The following is a 20,993-nucleotide window of genomic DNA, read 5'->3' as shown; positions in this document are numbered from 1 at the left end:
CTTCAAAATCAAATATCAGCTCATAGGTTTGATGTAGTGTTTTGAGAATAGTTTCGCTTCTCAAATGATTCGGACTGGAAGTTGATTTTCTGGTTGAATGTTTCAGCATTTGGGAACGGGGTTTTACTTTCACCTTCTCAAGATCCCGCCAAATGTTAATTGTTGCTGTTGGAGAATCCTGTTTAACCAGTTGGTCTAGTCAAACTTTGGAAAGATTGAATATATTGAATCCTTCAAACTAACCTAGTGAGTTTCAGGTGTTGGACCGTGGTGAAAAGATTGAACTTCTGGTGGATAAAACTGAAAACCTTCAGTTCCAGGTACTTTGAACCATTGTGGTACTATTCTTTTTGAGTTGATCTTGAGAGTTCATAAAGTTTGACCGGTGTCTGGGTTTCTTTGTTATGATTATAGGCAGATAGCTTTCAGAGGCAAGGCAGACAACTCCGGCGGAAGATGTGGCTGCAAAATCTCAGATTCAAGCTGATGGTTGGAGGAGCAATTATTGCACTCATTATTATACTATGGCTAATGGTTTGCAGAGGATTCACATGTTCAAGGGCATGAGAAAGATATGGTTGCTATTACTTTTTCTTTTTTGTATATATAGGAAAAAATAAATCTTGTAAATGGAGATTGACACTGATATGTAGGAATTCTATACTATCTGGCTATCTGCCCTGTTTTTGCCACTTTGTTGGACTGCTGAAAGGCTTTTTGGATTCTGGTGGTATCTGAAGTTCTCAGTGATATAATTTGTTTGTGTAAAGATATTTGGTTGAATAAATGAGCCCCAATATGTGAGCAATTGGTTGATTACCAAATTGATGCTTGTAAATTGCTCAAAGTCCCACTCTTAGTTGGCAACTTGAAATAGAGTTGGAGACACCAGGTGTAGGACTTTCACATGTTTTCTGAAATCTGCTACATCTTCAGCAACACGTGTGTATATTAATACCAACAACAATAGCTGCTTACAAAAAACAACAATAAAAAATCATACCCTCACCCCCACAAGATAGTGCAGATGTGGCAAGTAAGTTTTGGTCAATATTTGTATTGACATTACCATAGATTCTTATCTATCCAGCAATAAATATCTATCTTTGTTGATATTTGTCGAGGACAAATATTTACCAAACTTACTTCATACATCTGTCCTGGAGATCTCTCATTTATCGAGGACAAATATGGACCAAACTTAATTCACAAATCTGTCCTGGAGATCTCTCTCCTCCCCCCAATAAGGTCAGAGATGTCATTTTATAGGGGTGGTGAGAGACGAAGGGGAGTGCCCCTGAGCCTAGACACACCATGAGGGCACGGTGATCTCCTGTGCCTGAGCAGGGGTTGCACGGGACTAGTTGGCGTTCTTTCTCTCTATTTATATATATGTATATATTATATATTTATGATAATTAAATAGCTATATATTATAAGAAATAAAATCCATTAGATGCTATGGTCGACGAGCCATGAAGTTTGAAATGTGGAGGATTCTAGGGGTGCTCTAGTAATAAAAAAAATTTGGACAAACAAACGGTAGTGATCTAGTTGGATTATTATCGTATCAGCTCTCTGTGGCTTAAAAGAGGGGCCTCTATATAAGAAACTAAATAAATCAATGTAAAAAAAAAAAAAGATTCTAGCACACGGAAGTAAATCAGCATGCCTTGTGGTTTTGCCATGTTCTAAAGTGATCTGAAAATTCTAATTCTGATTTTTTGTTACTTATTTTTTTGATAAACGAGTTTTTGATACTTGGTATATGATATGGATTGATCCTATGTCAAATATAAAATCAAGATTCAATGTATTCCTTGAGGGTGGATCTTGCACCTCGGTGCAAGGGTAAGGTTGTCACATTATAATTCTCCTCAGACTTCGCGGTGGTGAGACCTTGACCTTTATTTTGTTATTTGGCAAATTCAGACTATGCTGAAACTTAGACAAGTAAAACACAGGACATTAGGTCCACCAATAAGAACCACTCTAAGCTGCAAAGCTATTCAATATCTGGGCAACTCCGTGAAGTTTTCTGGCTGTTCTTCTTTACTGGTGTGTGAGACTCGTGAGGTCTCTTCTTTAGTACCACTTATTACACAGTCAGCGAGCATCTTGGAGTGGGCATCTCCGTGGACACTTGTGGTTAGTAAATTAATTTAGTATTGTGAGTGGAAGAACAGGGAGCTTTTGTTACCCGATCACTGCCTTGGACGAACAGAGAGTTCCAAGTCCCCTCCCTATTAAAGTAGGTATGGACGCTGAGAGTGAGAGGGGAATACTTTTGGAATTTAGTGAAGCACAGCCGCCTCACACTCATGGTGGATGATGTGGCCCCCACGGTTTAAGTAAATAGTAGTAGGGCGTTTCAGCGGAAAAATCAGGGTGAGGCACGAGGAGAGGGTATTGTGGTGGTGGTGAGTGGCGAGTGTAGTAACTAGTAACTGGTCATTTCCTGTGGGAAGAGAATCGTATACGCAGGAAAGGGAAAACGATGGAGAAGGGAAGAGGAGTGGTGGTGGTAGCAGCTCTGCAATTTGCTTGCTCTGATGACGTCTCATCCAATGTCGATACAGCCGAGAGGTATTAGATTTTTCTTTAGTTTTATCTATTTGCTTTTATTTGTATTGGAACTTGGAAATACTGCTATGAATTTTTGCAAGCTCTTGTTGTTTCTATGCGTGTGAATTTGACAACTCCTCTCTTCGTTCTCATCGTCATCAGTTCTGTTTGATGTTTTAAACTCGATTCGTTTGAGAGGGTGTTCTCTAGGGCTTTAATTGGAGGGAACTCATGGAAGGAAGAAAGGGTTAAATTTTGAGTCACCCAGATTGTTCATTTCATCTTCTAGACTCCCAGGTCATGTAGACCTTATGCACTGCACAGCTAACTCTTTCTTTATGAGGTAGGTATAAGTAAGTATCTCTAAAACTTACTTCCATGGACGAATGGACCTCGTAAATTTATTCTCTCTAAAGCTTTACCTCCATGGAAGGATGGACTCCGTAAATTGAATTGTGGGCATTTGAAATGGAAGTGATCAAATACATGTCCGCCAGATTCAAGTAGTGAATACCACTGACTTTTCTTACCCCTTTGCTTCGCATATTGATATTTAATTTCTCTGTAAACGAATACTGTGTCTACAGTGAGTCAAATTAGTGTAGAGACGGCTTGTTTCAAAGATCATGTGATTGAAGCTTTCAATATGTCGGTGAGGTTTTAGGAAATCTTGTAGATTTGCACACTTAATTAGTAGAGCAGGATCTCTCCATTTCATTTTGAAGACTCGATGGCCACTGGTTCACAGGTTCTTGTATAACACTTTGCTGATCCTTGTATAGGATTTTTGGCTATTTTCCCCATAAAATTTTGGTATAAATTAAAAAAAACAAAGTTACTGTATTTTCATCTTGAAGCAATTTTGAAAATTTGGGCTTTTATTTCCGCCTCACATTGTTTTTTAAATCGATTCTTTAACCGAGTTGTATTACCTGTGGATTAAATCAAGTCCTTTACCATATGTTTTATTTTTTTGGGGAGTGGGGGTGGTGGGTGGATTAAATGTCAGGAGTTCTCTATCTTCATATTCTCTGCATCCTCGGTGATCATTGGACTGCACATTTAGACCATTGACAACTGGTGCTTGGTAAATGTGGATTCAGTTAATTCACTGTCCAGCCATACCATTGCTCACCAGGGCATGATCAATGTGGATTTAGTTAATTGACTGTCCAGCTGACAATTGTATCTTTTGGACGAGAGGTTCTTATCTGGGCATAATTTTTTTATTATAAATTATAAATTATCACTTTTTTTCACGTCATCTAGACTATTTGGACTGGATGATTGGACCATCAAGTGTCAACCGCTAATCTGGGCTTGTATTATTCATAGTGATTTATCACCCCAACTCCCCCATACCCCCCCCCCCCCCAAAGAAAAAAACAAAAAGGGCATATTGAATTGGTGGGATCCTGAGGAGCAAATAATTGCTGGAAATATTTTAGGTATATTTCTGTTTTTGCATGCCTTTTATTCTCTTAAGGATCCTTTTGGTGACCTTAAGACAATTCAAAAAAATTAAATACAATAAAATGGAAAAGAATTGTTAGAAAGGGAAAAATCTTGAGACATTAATATTCTTCCTGTATGCTTTTTCTTGACTAATTTGAAATTGGGTGCTTTCTGATTGAGGAAGGACTGACTTACTATTCTCCCTTGCCTTTCCTCCATGGATTTCAGATATTTCTTATTTTGTCTGCTAGCTTAAAATGACCACCATCCTTTATGCAGGTTGGTTCGTGCTGCTCATGGGAAGGGTGCAAATATTGTTCTTATTCAGGTGCACATTCATAAACCATGAGCTTCCAAGCCCCTAAAATTGTACAAAACCATGACTGCATAGATAGGAACATGCTAAATCAATCATCAAATATGTTCAGTTTACATGTTCTTTCTGGAATTAATTTCTGGTTCTTGAGTGAGATGTTCTGTTTTTTATTGCTTTTTGAACGTTTTGGTTAATACACAAATATCTGTCTAGCTTTAAATTATAAGAGTTTGCCCAAATTGTATTTATTTTAGAATAAATTGTTTAGAGGGAATCATGACACTCTTCTATGAACTCATAGAGATAAGTCCAATTGGATCCTATTTTAGGAAATCTAGTACTTGTATATTTTGTATGAAAATTGGAAAGAAAGTTAGTGTGAAACCAATCAAAAGAGTGAAAAGAGATGATGTGGATTCACGGAGCTAAAAGATGAGCCCCCAATTATTTACTATTTTCAGGTCTTTTAGGCCTGTTTGCAGGCTAAGAACAATAGTTGGTTCTGCTAGTTATTATTATCTTGGAATGGCATTGGTCTTTGTTCATGCCTTCTGTTATTCTTCAGGAGCTATTTGAGGGCTATTACTTCTGCCAAGCTCAAAGGGAAGATTTCTTTCAACGTGCAAAACCTTATAATGGCCACCCTACAATTCAAAGGTATATGAAACTGCAATTAGACTTTCTATATGCTTTCTTAGAGGTACTGTAGGCAAGGTTTAAAGTGTTGGTATCAGGGGTATCGTATCGAAAAGGTGATTTCAAGAGACGTATCATATCGTTTTGGAGAGATGCAAGATACACTAAAGATACATATGGAAATGTTTAAAATACACGCGAAATACAATTTTGAAGCATAAAACACTATAAATAAGTATTATGTAAAATATATCATGTATAAAAAGGAAAACAAAGTACGATGAGACAAGTGCATTCAATTGATTATATATAAAAGATGAAGTTTCTTGTATTAATACAAAAAAAAATGTCATTCAGTTTGGGGAACATTATTGCACAAAAAAAAAACCTAGTTTGATGCAATCATTTAGGTTGTTTTTCACTAACCTAGTGATCCATTGCAAAAAACGACACTAAAAATTAGTAGTTGAGCAAGAAATTAAAATTTGACAGGAAACTATTCTTGCGCAAGTCTGGTTCCGATCCTTGATTGCAGGTTGTTTTACCAAATTGATGAAATCAACACTACTAGAGTCTCTTTTGCCAATAGAACCAAGGAATCAAGTTGATTTTACCAAAACAAAATTGATTACAATGCCTTACAAGAGCTTTTGGTTAGTGTTTTGAGTCATTGATCGAGTTATATAGTTTATAAGAGATGTATAAAGTGTATGAATAAGTATCAATCATATCGGGTCACGTAGTGACCCTATACAGTGATACTTTTTTTAAGTATCGTATTGTGTTGGTACCCTAAAAATAAGATACATATCGGTTAGTATCGGAGGATACGTTAAGATACTTAAAACCATGACTGTAGGTACCAGTTGGGAAATATAAAGACCATTGACTTACTTTAAGAGAAAGTTAAAACCATATCTCCTGGGGCTGGGGATTTGACATTAGATTATCCTAACGGTTCGATCTGATCTGATGGGAAAAATTCCTGCATGGGAAGAAATTATGACGAACAAAAATTAGTCTTTCTCATGGGCACTGAGAAACTGAAGTTCGGTGTCTTCTGCTCTTACTGGCTGCCTGACTGCATGCTCTACCCTCCTGATATTTCTGTCATGTAATAATCATAAATTTTATTTGACGTCTTTTAACACCGTGGGTTTGATAACCCAGTAAAACCTTATTCTACAAGTGTATGTGCATATTGAGCAGGATGCAGAAACTTGCAAGAGAACTTAGGGTGGTGATACCAGTAAGCTTCTTTGAAGAGGCCAACAATGCTCATTATAATTCAGTTGCAATGATTGATGCCGATGGTACAGATCTTGGTCTGTATAGGAAATCCCATATCCCAGATGGACCAGGCAAGTGCATTTTCTGTGGGTTTCCCTTAAAACAACCTTTACCCTCATCATTGTTTAACCTTACTAGTTGTCCTCTTCAGGTTACCAGGAGAAGTTCTACTTTAATCCAGGTGATACTGGCTTCAAGGTGGGAGTCTTCTGTACTTATACTCCTAACTTAAACATAGATTTTCTGCTGGTGATTTGGATTGGATTATGATACTTACAACAACCTTGATGCCATGGATAAACAGGTCTTTGAAACCAAGTTTGCCAAGATTGGATTAGGTAAGAAATTTGACTTCAGTACTGGCATTAACGGTGCTCATAATTTGATAGAGCACTCAAGGCAATATTTGGTTACTCACCCAAGTATGATCTACCCCATGCATACACATAGATCTGATGCTTATATGGGGGGTTTTGCTTGTGCACCTCATATATCCTGTCCCTGTTTGTAGATCATCTTTAGGAAATGTTATAAGAGTGTGTTTGAATGGAAAAGAAGTCCCTTTGAATTCTTTGAAATACATTTGGTAATTTATGGAAACAAAAGATGTGTATTTTCTTTTAATTACTGTTTCTGACAAGAATGTAGTGCGGAAACGTTTACTATCTGCTACAATTTTGGCAGCCATTTGCTGGGATCAGTGGTTTCCAGAAGCAGCACGAGCTATGGTTCTTCAAGGTGCGGAGATACTGTTTTATCCCACTGCTATCGGTTCTGAACCACAGGATCAAGGACTTGATTCCCGTGATCATTGGAAGCGAGTAATGCAAGGGCATGCTGGGGCTAATCTGGTAATATATATATATATTTTTTTCCGGTGAAAATGTTTTGAGTTAGTTGGGCCAATTTTAAGTCTAGTTTGTGTGTCCTGGTTGTCAAAATGAGTTGATGCTTCTCAGTGTCTAAATTGCTGTATTTCCCTACTGTAAACCCCATTGGCGAGCCATCTCATTGTTCTGGGCCATAAAAATGTGAATTACCTTTAGGAAAGGTTGTGAGTGTAAATGAGATTCTGTAATCCTACTAGTCACATTCTTTTCAATGATTAGGAGTTGGTGTTCTAAATGAGTGTCATAATGGATCCAGTGGTTAAGATCATCTTTCTTAACAATTCCTGTTCTGTGAACTATATTGTGAGTGGTCTGTCAATAGATGTTTGAAATCCTATCCATGATTTCATATGGTGAACAGGTTGTTTAAATTTTTTATTTTTTATTTTTTATTTTTTAAGAAAGTAAAGAAATTTATGCTTTCTGGTGGAGCTTGATGACATGTCCTTAAAAGGAGCTGACCACTTTGTGACAACTCAGGTACCTCTAGTAGCTTCAAACAGGATAGGAAAAGAGAGAATCAAGACCGAACATGGTGACAGTGAGATCACATTTTATGGAAACTCTTTCATAGCAGGTGATTTTTTGTTTTGTTTTTTATTAAACACTGATTTCTTTCATTATTTCCTGGCATTCTGTGGCATGTCTGATAGAGAGTAAATAATTTGATGTTTAATATTTTATCGTATGATCAGGGCCCAGTGGTGAAATTGTGGCAATTGCAAATGATAAAGATGAAGACGTTCTTGTTGCGGAATTCGATCTGGATAAGATCAAGTCCAAGAGACACAGTTGGGGTGTATTTCGGGATCGGCGTCCAGATCTATACAAAGCCCTTCTAACATTAGATGGCAGCAACAAAGATCTTTGATAACTCTACGAACTTGTTTTCTTGTCTAGTATGGAGGTAATCAACCAGAAGCTTTAATAATGTGTACTCTTTTACTGGTCAACTTGTTGGAAGAAAAAGAATGAACAGTAATTGAGATACATGCTTTTTAGTTCTCAGGTGGCTTGGTTTTTCAAGACTCCTTCCTACCTTCTTTAATTGGCATACTAGTATGACTTGTTTATGGGAGAAATCTTTATGCTAATGTTCGGAAGCAGAAATCTATTATCCTGTATTAGTAGGATGACTATATGATGCAAAGAAGGAGCTGAAGACATATTGCTGTAGGAAGAAAAGGGGCCAGCAGGCCCCCACTAAAGGCCTAACTCTTGGCTTGTGGTCTAGCCCAATTCATGGGCTTATTCCAGCCCACTTGTGGGCTTTTTTGGTTTAGCTACTTAAGTTTTAAATTGAGTTGTCTAAGTTGATTTGTCAAGATTCCTAGAATTATGTTTTCTATTTAGTTTTCTTATTCAGAATAGGAGTAGACTGTCTCGATTTATTGAATTGGTGACTGAAGTTTTGCCCTACAACTCCTGAGAGAATCAGGTGGCATGGACATGTGCAACGAAGGGCTTTAAGTACTCCAGTATGGAAAAGTGATTTATTGCAAATTGAAGGAGCTAATAGAGCTAGAGGTAGGCCTAAAATAACCATAGAAGAAGTGGTGAGGAAGGACTTGTATAGCTTAGGATTGACATCTTGTATGGCTTTGAATGGAATTGATTGGAGAAATAGGATCTATGTAGTCGACCCCATATAGTTGGGATAAGGCTGAGTTGAGTCGAGTAGAGGGTTCATAACTGCCTTATAATTTAATTCTTTCTTTATTGGTTAAATATAAAACAAGTTTGAAAAGAAAGGTGATTCCATATACTACACTTGATCTTAGCCAAAAAGCCGAGAAAGGTGATTCCATAACTAATTCTTATGAGGGCAAAAGTTTTTACTGTCATGTGACCTTTTTACAGAAAAGCTAGTTATAACCAACATTATTGCCTCTGGGATTGTTGGTTTGCCAAATCTATACTCTCTCTCTCTCTCTCCACGCCCCAAGTGACCATGACTTTGATTCTTTGGCTGTCTTTTTCCTAGGGAAAAGGGCTCAGGCAAGACAATTTGGATCCTTTGCTGCCGCTGCCCGTGCGGCCTGTGTGTAGTCTCATACGGGCTGGGTGTGGACCCTACCTAGGTAGGGTGTTCGGGTAGTGGGTAGGGTGGTCATTTTGTCCCTGCTTGTGTGAGGTTGTATGCCGGCCGCACGGGTAGGTGACAGCAGATGATCCGAATCCCATGCAAGATGCATTGCGCTGCATCTTGCGCCGGGTTCTGCTCCATGGCATATTTGTCAAGTGTTGATATAGCTAACGGTTGAATCTGAGCCATCCATTGATCTTTATAACAGCAGGAAGACAGAAGTTTTTCGGAAATTCACTCACCAAAAAGGTGCCATTTTAGTTAGCGGGCAAGAGAACACTAGCCAGTCGTGTAGCCCCTACATTAGCATGGTAGCCTATGAAAGTGCGTACAAAAGCATTGGTTTGGATGTGATTTTCGATTTCATTGGGGGTTGAACGTTCTTTTCGTGCACAAAGGCATTGATTTGTGTTTAGGTGTAGAATCATGCTAACCATGTGACCGGTTAGTGTTCTTTTTCCCTAGCTTAAACATTGAAACTTTAAACCCTTTGACCTTCAAATGAAACCTTTAAAACAGTAGAAGGGTGAAACCACGCTCTTATCTATAGTTGTGGAGAAGAGTTTTTATGTTGGATAAGTCTGGGAGTAAGGAATTATAGGCTGGGGAAGAGGAAAAGAATAAGAGTGGGGTCTAGAATTTGGATTAATTTTTAAATATTAGAGGAGGGGAGGGGGTTTTCACGTAGATCGTTTTTATTGGCATCATTTTACATGCCAAGCTAATAACAGATAGCGAAACAATATATTTAATAAAGAAAGAAAGGAGAGAGACAGAAAAAAGTACAGATTGATAGTGTATTTCCTTCTTCTTTCAAATATATAGTAGGTTGCGAAGCACGGAGTGCAGCAGAGCTCTGAGCAACATGCAGTTTTTATTACTTCTGCCTTTTTTTTTTTTTAATAAAAGAAGAAATTCATTAAAAAGATAAAATATCATCAGTTACACTAATATCCGTCCACATACCTTTTCTAATGTTGCTTGCTTTTGTACCTTTTCCAAAGTTTCCCTAACCTTGGCATTTGATTCCACAACTTTTGAAGATTTCAGATACTATCACAGGAATTCTTCTATCATATCATCAGGACTCTATCTTGTTGACTCTCACCAATTTTTTGATTCATTATAACAAATATACAACAATTTGTTTTAAATGAAAGACGTTGTAGATAGTGTTCTTTCTTAATATATATATTTTTGTTTTTTTATTATTAAAAAAAAAAAAAAAAAAAGTTGCTTGTTTTAATAGCAAGCTTGTCAAACGCGTAGTTAATTCCGCTGTTTCCAATATTACAAAAAGAAAAAGTATAAGTGTGATTTTTTTTAGTTGTTCCAAAATATGAAAAGAGTTCCATAGGTTATGTGATGACAACGATCTTTAATTGTGTCCTGTACACGTTCCAAACCTGCAGAATTACAGAGGCCCCCTGCTCTAGCTTTTTTAAATTTAACTCTTCCTACCTTGTTTGGTGATCTCGTCTGGGGGTGTCAATTTTAAGCCTGCACCAATAGGATCAACCTGTCCCGATCGATCAAATAATTGGCCTTATACATTAGCTAAACGTGTTGTTCATGGTATAAGGGGTGGAACCTATGGGCAACCCTGACATGATTAAGGACCGACATATTTAAGCCTATTTATGAACTATTTGTTTTACCCTAATTATCCATTAAATTTCGTACTTTATCCTAACTATATTTTTTCTGAATCTCCTTGGTTTATATATCTTATTGGATTACCTAAGCTATATACAAAGGACTATGGGCTAAATAAAAACATAGAATTGAAAATTCAATATTAATGCATTGTGAAATTGATGGACCAAAAATAAATGCAGCGTATAATCAAGGTCATGGATATTGTTTGAAATGCCATCATATGTATGTCCATTGAAATTGAGGTCCATAGAGCTCCAAATGCATTGATATTCACTTATTAAACCGTTAGTTCAGGGAAGAACATTTCCTCAAGTACTTGTGTCATCCCAAAGAATTGAATCTCATTAGGAGTTAGATGGATCAAACTTTCATAGACTGATTGTAGCCCATTTAATATGAGCCCGTTTATAGGCACGTTTAACCAGTTTATAGCTCGTTTTGTACAAACCCGATTATAGATGGTACCCGATCGACCGTTTATGAATAGGATCATGCCTAGTCTATGAAGACTGATTACTTCGGGCCGGTCATGATGCAAGATCCTAAAATAGCGGGGACCGATTAAACCCAACCAAAATTGACCTGGACCGACCGATTTGACATCCCTAACCACCCCCTCCCTTACCTCTCTCTCCTTTTCTCTGTATTCTCATCTACCACATTAAAAGGAATTGGGGGTTTTAGGTCCCAGGTTTCCTTTATGGTAAAAGGTTTTTGATCTGTTTACTTCAGACAATATCTACCACATTAAAAGTGGGTACATCCCAAATTCACTTCCGCCGGGGGGGGGGGGGGTTTAGGTCCCAGATTTCCTTTTTGGTAGAGGGTTTTTTGATCTATTTAGACCATATAATTATACTTGGATATTACACCTAGTTGTGCCCCATTGAAGGGTGAAGTGGTAGTTCTGATGTTTAGATATATTTGAAATGAGCTAGATAGACCATGTGTCAAATTTCAGTGTCAATTTTATTATAATACCCCTCTCATGCGTTTCATAAAATTTTAAAATGTTTTATCTTGTCATTTGGCAAATTCTATTCTGTGCCAGCGTAGAGATATTTTTGGAGGGTGTAGGGTGGGGGTTTCCATTGTTGGGGTGTAAAGTATAAACTATAAAGATGAAGAGGCATCAAAGGGTTTAATGATTTTTGTTTTAGGTATTAAGCTCAAGATTTCAGGGATCAGTTTTTCCGGTAAGAGAAGTATAATCACAGATATGCCATAAACAATAGGAATTGTGAAAAGCACAGGAAGAGGTTAGCAGCAAATTGTAACCAAGCTTGGTTACATTTAGAAGGTCGCTCTTTGTGGTTTTCATCAAAGATATTTGGTTCAGGCAATGTTTGTAAATGAACCACACTAGTAGATTGTGGTGGTCAGCTGTTTAACCAGTCCAACTGCCATTCCAACATATGCTCTGTGTGTGTTTTTTGTTAGGTTTTCTATCATTTCAAGCTGTCGCTGTATATATATATATATATATATATGGCTAAGCTCCTAATTAAGCATACGAAGTTGGGGTGAGGTGTTGGCAAAGCTTCTGTTTCAGCAATACCGTATCATCAAGAAATTGTATTTTGCAGGTGAAGGGAAACTTCCAAATCATTCAAAAAAAGTTGATAATCTATCTTCCTGGTCTTGGAGTAGGATTTGGAGGAGATATTATAGATTCCCTTCTCCATACAAGTATATAACCTCCCTTGCTTTTTATTTATTTAATTTATTTTCCTTGGCATATTTTAACTCCCTTTGTTTTAATCTACAAAGATTTCGTTCCCATGACAACTTTCTGTGTAGATTCAGATTAATATCATTTTCAAGTGACTGGAGAGGAACCACGCCCAGAGTTCCCACAAGAGTGGTGTGAGGAGTGTGAAGGAAAGGCACAACTTTAATTAGCTAGAATCTTTAGAAAAAGGACCATTTGGTTGTCCTTTTACTCCCTTCTTCTGTCCGATATAGGATTAAAATATCATTTTTTTATTAAAACAAAAAACAAAAAAAATACAGAGAAAAAGAACGCCACCCGGTCACGCAGTGCACGTCACCTATGCAAAATGATTGCCGCAGCCCTTGGAACCCCGTAAATGACCAGGGGTTGCGACTACCATTTCGGGTGCCGGTGTTAAGGCTCAGGGGCGACCTATCTGGCGCTAGGGGTGTCAATGGGCCAGGCTGGGTCATGCTTGCCCTAAACCGTAGCCCAACGCTAGGAGCCTTAACCTAAACCCAAACCTAGCCCGGCCCTGTTAGGGCCAAACATGAACCCAGCCCGACCCTGGCAAGGTTTTCCTAAGCCTGGCCCAGCCCTGTCCGGGTTCAAGGTGGGTTTGGGTGCAAGCTCGAGTTGGCCTGGTTTTTTTGACACCTCTATCTGACGTGATGGGGTGGTGTTCTTAACCTAAACCCAAGCCCAGCCCAGCCTTGCTAGGGCCAAACGTACCCTCAACCCAGCCCGACCCTGGCAGGGTTTTTCCAAGCCTAGCCCAGCCTTGTCCAAGTTCAAGATGGGTTTGGGCGGGCGGGCTCAAGTTGGTCGGGTTTTTTTGACACTTCTATCTGACGTGATGGGGTGGTGTTCTTTGTCCCCCCCAAAAAAAATATCAGTATCGTATCGACCAATCCATATTGATCAGGTATTAACATCAATAATGACCAATACCGAAAGGAATCAGCTGATCCGATATTTATACTAGGAGGTCCCAGTGGTGACTTACCGCAACTCAAGGCAAGTAGCAAATTATTGGATTTACAAATTACAAGGTATTTGCACGGAAGAATGTAATGGGTGCATCTAGAGAATCAAAGAAAGTCGTAAGAGCGAACAGATCATCTTTTCTACTCCCAGTCAGCCGCCTTCTCTCTTCTCTACTGTCTTCTTCTAAGTTCGTGAGTATCTCTGCAGTCACTGCAAGAAATCGGCCACGTCTACCTTTTTCCCATCCACTTGTTAAGTCTCTCTTTTCACCTTCTTAGCAAATTCTATTTATGACACGTACCTTTGGGAAGGTACCCCTTTTCTATAAACACTAAACACTTGGGAAAAAGCATCATGGATTCTTCGGCTTCCAAAAGCATCTATGAGCGTGTGATCGATAGAGAATCTAAACCCAGGTACTTACCTAAGAAGTCACCTGGGTTCTTTATGGAGCATGCATAACCCAAAAAGAATTCAAGTCTTTTTTATTATTATTATTATAAGAAATTCAAGTCATCGAGAGGAGCCACATCAAGGTCGATTTTCAAAGTAAATAGATCGAATATGGATCGGATACGAATCAAATGTGATCGGATGCAGATATTTTCTGTGAATTGAATTCGGATTTTCGAGTATCCTTTTACTTCTTTGGCTTCTGTAACCCAGAACTTCCTTCCACTAGTAGATACGATTTACTATCAATCCATGTTTCACATTCGTCTTAGTCTCATGATTATCATTTCCTCATTCTTTAGAACATGTTGGAATTCTTTCCTTCGCTTAAACAATCCTTTCTTGACGATCTCCAATCTCTTGAATCTAAGGAACCCTCAGAGGAAGTCATAAAAGTAATATCTAAGATAGGCAAATCTCAAATTACTCCTTGTAGTTGAAGAAATTTTTTGGATGCAAAAAATTAAGGCGTCTTTATATCCATGGTGGTGATCGAAATACGAATTTCTATCATTTCATTATGAGGAGGAATCTTCATTCCAAAATTATTCCATTATTTCCTTTTAACAATGATAATGGTGAAAAGATTTTAGAACCCCCCTTAATTGCCTCTAATTTTGCCTCTTACATTCAAAATATTTTCACAACCTCAAACCACTTGGAGCCCATTTTGTAGAAAGCCTCCTTACCCCAGTAGTGTCTTAGTCCAAGATCTCTGATTTGGGTATCATACCCGGTGGAGCTCTTTCTTCTCTTTTATGAGGTATGACATCGGAGCTTGTTTAAATAAATTTATTTCAGTTTGTGTTAAGGACGATAGACAGAATGTTAGCTCATCACTTAGCTAACTTATGTATGAGTCTAGGACTAGTCATTTGTTAGGAGATGGTACGAGAATAGTACCGAGTTTTTCTACACCCACGGTCTAGAAAGAATTTCTTATCCATGACCATCAATTGTGTCATATAACCAAAAGAAAGTATTTTCCAATTCATGGGATGAGAGTTTATTGATGAGACAAGAGTTGCATCTTATGGTCACATCACAATTGGCAAGAGATTCTTCCCACTCAATGCTTGTTCCAAAACTTTTTGTCATAATAATGTAATGGGAACGAATCATCTGTCCTAGAGTGTGCATCTAGGCCCAAAAATGAGTGCAAAATGATCATTGTGCCCCTCTTAATTGATGCTTGCACGTACTCTTTCATTAGTCGGGCACTGGCCCAGGGACTCACTCCCATACAGAGTTTATTTTTTCGTAATAAAATACGCAATAGAATAATGTCAGTATGTGAAGCAACCCCCCATTTCTATACTTCTCATCAATTATAAAAATATGGCAGAGGGTTCTCCAAGTGGGAAGCTTGAAAAGGAAATTTTAATTGAGCTTAATTGAGCACCTAAAAATGTTCTATGTCACAGTTCAAGTGGGGTCTAAAATTTGTAGATAGGTTTTCTACTCACATGTAAGGTTTCATATGACAAAATATAGGTTTTGAAAAATCTAAGATTATGAGAGAATGTGACAACATGCAAATAGGTATGCATGAAAAAAATATATAGGGATACATCCCATTCCATAAGAGGGTGTTTGATTGAATTAGGTTCCAAAATTGAACATATGGCCAACCAAAAGTACTTTTCAATTATTAATTATCATGTCACTAATCCACATGATAGATATTCAATTCCTTTCCAAGTTGCCCATTAGGAGGAACTTTTCCCTAAAAGTAAATAAGGATTTACATGTATTCCTTCCCATGTACATGGTTTAAGAACCCGGAAAAGGAAGTGTCAGGCTCCATCAAAGATGAATTGGTAATTGCTTAATGGAACCTAGAAATTGGAAATGGGACGAAAAGAACAAAAATTATGCTAAAATATGTGATTTCTGTTATTTTTTTTTATTTTTTGTGAAAGAGAATAAGTATAAAAAACACAAGGCTTCATTTACACATAAAGCATGAAGCCAAAGATTAGAATTTAGTCATTCTGTCTTACACGCCAAAGGCATTTCAAAAGGAAGTTACAGGAATAGGCTTAAATTGGGATCAGTGTAATCAAATTGAAATTACTAATTTACCCAGTAAGATTCCGATTCCTGAAACCATAGATGATTTTCTTTGCAGGGAAAATTAAGCAAGTAGAAGAGACTTCCCCAATTTTAAAGGAGAGAATCAAAAACAGAAGATGGGTTTAATTTTTTTTTTTTAAATTTATTCTCTTTTTTTAGGGAAAAAGAAAAAGGATTAGGAAGTCTAGGAACTTCGGGGATCATAATAGAGACTCTCCACACCACAATAACAGCTACAGTCACAGAAGTATTGAATATTCTTTAAAATGTCAAAAGGAAGTAGGGGGGGGGGGGGAAAGCAAAAAAAAAAGAGGGGGAGGGTTTCAACTTTCAATCAAAGACAAATGATAGTTTTTGGCTGAGCATTACCGGTTGCTTCAGCTTGGTATTTGCAGACATCTCCTTAGTTATCCGCTTCTTCATTTTTGCCATCCACAGCTTCTTCTTCATCAACGACATTGTCTTCCCCTTCATCCTCTTCTACTTCATCAACCACAATGTCTTCCTCTTCTTCTTCTTCTTCTTCTTCGTTTTCTTCCTCAGGGATTTCTTCTTCAGGTTGAACAAAATGAAGCTTAAGGCGTCCATCTTCCCGACAAGCACGGAGGAATTCCTGGGTAGGAATCCTGATCTCTTTGAGGACGAACCTGCCGTCGCGGCGATAGGATCTGAAGGAAACCCAGGGCTTGCCACCCCTCCCAATGCATGAAATCGGAGGTGGAAAGGAAGGTCCCCTTGAACCTGAACCTGAACTAGCAAAGGCGGTGGTCTTGGAGATGGATCTGCTAGAATAAGACTCCCAGTAGAGGTGGTTACTGCTGTTCCTCGTGAGACTCGACTTCTCTGTCTCTTCATCTTCCTCCTCTTCTTCTTCGTAAGTATTGCTAACATCGAAATCGAACCCTTCTTTGATGGCGATATTGGGAATAGAGTCCTCGACTGCGTCAGCGCTCTCAGATCCGAGACCTTCGGTGCAGAGTTGCAGGCTTTCCGAATTCTTGATGGAGAAACCTTCGAATTGGTTGTGATGGACCACGGCGTCTAAGGAGGACGATGAAGAAGAAGACCAAGTCGAGGATGATGATGGATTGTCCTTCTCCTTGTCATCGGCATTGGCATCTTTATCTTCAATCAGGAGGGAGTGTAAGGAAAAGGGAGATTGAGGAGATAAAGAAGGAGGAGGATCAGTGGGGTTGTTCTTCTCGTGAAAGTGAAGTTCACCGAAGATCTCACTAAAGGAGGAGAGGTCGATAGGTTTTCTAGCTTTCATCATCTGGTGGCGATTCCATTGCGTTAAAGCCTCGATTAGCGTCGGATTCTCTGGTAATGGTTTCTCGAATATGTGTTGAAAGCTATCACAGGCAGCCATGGCTTTGTTTGGTTGCGCTGCTTGCTTGCCTTTACGAAGAGATAGGGAGAGACAGAGAGGAAGACAGAGAAAGACAGAGAGAGAGAGAGAGAGAGAGGGGTTACGTTTCTGTTAGTGAAGATAATGATGATGACGATGAAGTGGTGTGTATACAGTCTGTAAATACTCTATGCTATATTTATTTATTTATATAGATAGAGAGATGGATAGAGAGATAGAGAACTTAAAGCCTTAAAGGGTAGAGAGTAGAGAGAGAGAGAGAGAGAGAGAGGAACCCAAAAAAAGATAATTACCGAAAAAGAAAAACAGAGAGAGAGAGAGAGAGAAACAGTAAACAGGTGTGATTTAACACGGAAAAATGGATAATGGGAAGAAAACAAACAAACTCTCTTTGGCAACCAAAAGGCCCATGTATTGCCACGTGGTATCGAAGAATCAGGAAACCTGTTACACTCACAGTCACGCCCCGTTCCTTCTTCCTCGATGCGTTGACCCTTTCTTGTTTGTAAATATTATTTTTTTTTGAATTTTATCCAAATCAATTACTAGAATGAAGAATTACTACTAATTAAGTGCAGTTGGTAGATTGTGTTGCGGTATAACTCATTCTATTTTGGGCTGGCTGGTCCGGGCGGTAGAGTCGATCGATGTGTGTTACACGCTCTATCACGCTACAGAGGATTTGGATTGGCTTTTAGTTTAAAGAATCAATTTGGATGATTTTTAAAAGAAATAATTCTCTATCTGGAAATGTGATCTATACCAGCACTCCTATGTGTTTATGTATTAGATTCTCCTCTACCGTGGCAAGAGATGGAGTATTTAACTCAGCAAAAACAAGGCGATTTGGATTATTTCAGGTGGGATAGAACAAAAAATCATTTATATAAATTGGCGGCAACTGATTCGGATACCAATTTCAATCTCCTGACCTATGATGGACAGCGTGTAAGACCGTCATTCCTTTGTTAAGGAAATTTGAAAATTTTATTGTTGGTTAAAATCACGTTTTTTTTCCTTCTTTTTCTGTATTATTGTTTCTCATAAATGTTTATCCTTCATTGAAACTTGGAACGTAAATCAAGGAAGAAAGAAAGGAGAGAGGTTTCAGTGGGAGATGAAGCCTTATCTCAACCGATATATCTCAATCCCTAATCATGAATATTAGGGATGTAAATGGATATTTGAAAATTTATTTTCGATCCGCGTTTATATCCATTTAAGAGAATCTAAATTCATCCAATATTAATCGGATACGAATATGATAATTTCTTTATTCGATCGATTGTTATCCGACTCGTTTAGCAATTCGATGATAATAAACTATCTGAAATATATCTTTGTGTTCGTCTATCTTTTCAAATTACCTTATTAGATTTTGTTATCTTATTTTTATAAATTTATAAGTTAACATAACGTGATTCTTTTTCTATATTTGTTATTGGTTTATATATATTGTTTTATGCAATGTGATACATGGAATCATATATCTATTAAAATAAATACAAGATAAAATCAAAAGCAAAAAACGTAAGAAAATCAAAGACTAAAAAAATTAGAAGTACTCTCAAGTCTCAAGTCTCAACCCTAACCCTCATCATAAAAATGACAAAGATGTTAACGGATAGTCAAAAATTCATATTCAATCTGTGTTCATATCCATTTAGGAGAATCTATATTTAAAAGATCACTATCCGGATAATGTCACTATCTGACCGAATTCGATCCGTTTACATCCCTAATCATGATACACCATGAAGTATAAGCATTAATGCACAAGTTTTCTTAAATAGGAAAATGGGAAAGTGATGTCATTTGATAATTCCAAGTTCCAACTATTCGGTTAACTGGGAAGGGAAAAAGATATCCCCCCCCCCCCTTTTCAGCTCTGAAATCTAAATACATGCGGCTTCAATGATATATATTTCAAGATAGTCATTGATGTGGCATGTGGATTTCTCATCACATTGTCAGCGTGGAAAACCCTCTGAGAAATTGTTAGAATTGGTTTTACAGAAAAAGGACTCCATTTGAGAGTGTGGGTCTTGCGCCTAGACACATGATGGAGCGAAATGACCACCTCATCCCCATGAAAGACGAAAATCCATCCCTATTAATGCTTCCGTGTGTGCTCCCATTGGCCCCCACGCTAACACAGCCCACTCCCATACAGAAAAGTCTTCCACTTGGTTTTATATCTTTACTCAAATTCAAGCATGTACCTTCTAATTTGTTCAATGCTTTGTTTTGGTACATGACCACATCTGTTTGACTTGAAACTTGACATGCTGAGCAAAGGACTTTGGAGTCTACCTACTAGGATTGTCAAAAGTTGGCTTGCATCCGTAGATCCGATCTGAATCAACTGACCGAAGCCCAAGACAGCGACCCATCTAATCACTAACGTATAAGGCTCAAGCATTGACCGATTAGTAATTGGACTTCTCCGGTGTAGGGTAATGGTTCTTGATGGTCACCTGGCCGAGGCCGATCGAATATTGTGACCGACAAATAACTGACAATTTATAGCCCAATTAGCCCGTTTAAGCCCATGTTGTCTGATTATAACCCATTTAATGGCTGTTTATGGCTTTTTTAAGGACCATTGATAATACAATCAGTCAATTAGCCGGCCTGATTAGCCCAATTACCTTGATGCAGATTATCAACTGATAACTGGATCAATCGAATAGAATCATGTCTATGCTCTGATATACGAGGTCTGATTCCCTAATGGGCAGAAATGGTGCGGGACCTTAAATTGGTGAGGACCGTTAAGGCGCGATCAATTGAAACTCCTACTACCTAGCAACAAAAATTTCAGCCTGATCTGACCTGACACATGACAAAACTAAGGCTATGTTTGGTAACGGTCTGAACAAAGAACGCCCGTTCTTGATTAGAAACGTTCTTTTGTGTTCTTGGTCTAGAACGGCGTTCTGAGACCGAAAATGACCATTTGGTAACAGTCTCAAGAACGCCGTTCAGAACGAAAATGGTGTTGGTAAAATTTGTTCTTTCCTACTTTATATTAATTACAATAATGCCATTTCTGTCAATTATACCAAAAAAAAGACTTGTAAAATCCTTTTCACTTACCAACCTTAGTATAAAATTAAAATATCTCATTAACATAACCAAAGTAAATATAAAAATATGTCAAGTTTCAAAGATGCCATTAAAATTGGGTTCTTGTATGGATTAGTAATATGACTGACTATGCTATGAACAGTTGAATAAAGAGGGCCTTGGTGGACTCGAACCACCATCCTCTTGGAACATGCTCATGTTCCTAAGTGCTCTACCAATTTGAGCTAAAGACCCATCAAGTTGTCAATGAATTAACACAACAGATTAAACAAAATTATATTCTCCATTCTTTTTTTGAATTAATTTGCAATGACTGAATTTTAGTGGCCCAAGAAGCACCAAAAGAAATCACTCAACGAAGCTGTGGAAAGGGAAAGCGTTTTTACCCCATCAAGTTGATGAGAGAA

The 20,993-nt window shown here is 38.0% G+C and overlaps 3 protein-coding genes and 1 long non-coding RNA gene across 7 annotated transcripts in view; 2 read left to right on the top strand and 2 right to left on the bottom strand.

The window, feature by feature from the left end:
• LOC122643561 (vesicle-associated membrane protein 727) overlaps positions 1-20,993 on the top strand; it is a 30,893-nt gene extending 9,900 nt beyond the window's left edge. For 3 of the 4 annotated variants that reach the window (XM_043837181.1, XM_043837177.1, XM_043837187.1), the window contains exons 5-6: positions 258-320; positions 415-780. In XM_043837181.1, coding sequence (XP_043693116.1) covers positions 258-320; positions 415-567 — 216 coding nt within the window. In that variant the 3' untranslated portion in view covers positions 568-780. Of the gene's footprint in view, positions 1-257; positions 321-414; positions 781-8,814; positions 8,820-20,981 lie in introns of those variants that run through there. The other variant, XM_043837191.1, reaches the window with a different exon arrangement.
• On the top strand, positions 2,428-8,200 carry LOC122643553 (N-carbamoylputrescine amidase). The gene is made up of 9 exons (XM_043837170.1): positions 2,428-2,586; positions 4,300-4,348; positions 4,902-4,993; positions 6,182-6,333; positions 6,414-6,460; positions 6,567-6,600; positions 6,947-7,113; positions 7,633-7,729; positions 7,848-8,200. The coding sequence occupies exons 1-9, from the start codon at positions 2,498-2,500 to the stop codon at positions 8,021-8,023; spliced, it is 903 nt and encodes a 300-aa protein (XP_043693105.1). The 5' UTR covers positions 2,428-2,497; the 3' UTR covers positions 8,024-8,200.
• LOC122643582 lies at positions 4,849-6,173 on the bottom strand. Its single transcript, XR_006330181.1, has 2 exons — positions 5,827-6,173; positions 4,849-5,039 (listed from the first exon to the last, which is right to left on the bottom strand). It is a non-coding gene; the product is annotated as an uncharacterized LOC122643582 (long non-coding RNA).
• LOC122638848 lies at positions 16,945-17,622 on the bottom strand (the record flags this gene model as incomplete). Its single annotated transcript, XM_043831720.1, has 2 exons — positions 17,572-17,622; positions 16,945-17,525 (listed from the first exon to the last, which is right to left on the bottom strand). A coding segment is annotated over exon 2 (552 nt), but the record flags the coding sequence as incomplete, so codon positions are not given.

The sequence above is a fragment of the Telopea speciosissima genome, chromosome 1 (genome assembly GCF_018873765.1).
Source record: "Telopea speciosissima isolate NSW1024214 ecotype Mountain lineage chromosome 1, Tspe_v1, whole genome shotgun sequence".
In the NCBI taxonomy this organism is placed as follows: Eukaryota; Viridiplantae; Streptophyta; class Magnoliopsida; order Proteales; family Proteaceae; genus Telopea; species Telopea speciosissima.
The sequence above is the reverse complement of the archived record's forward strand: the minus strand, read 5'-3'. Positions and strand labels throughout refer to the sequence as shown.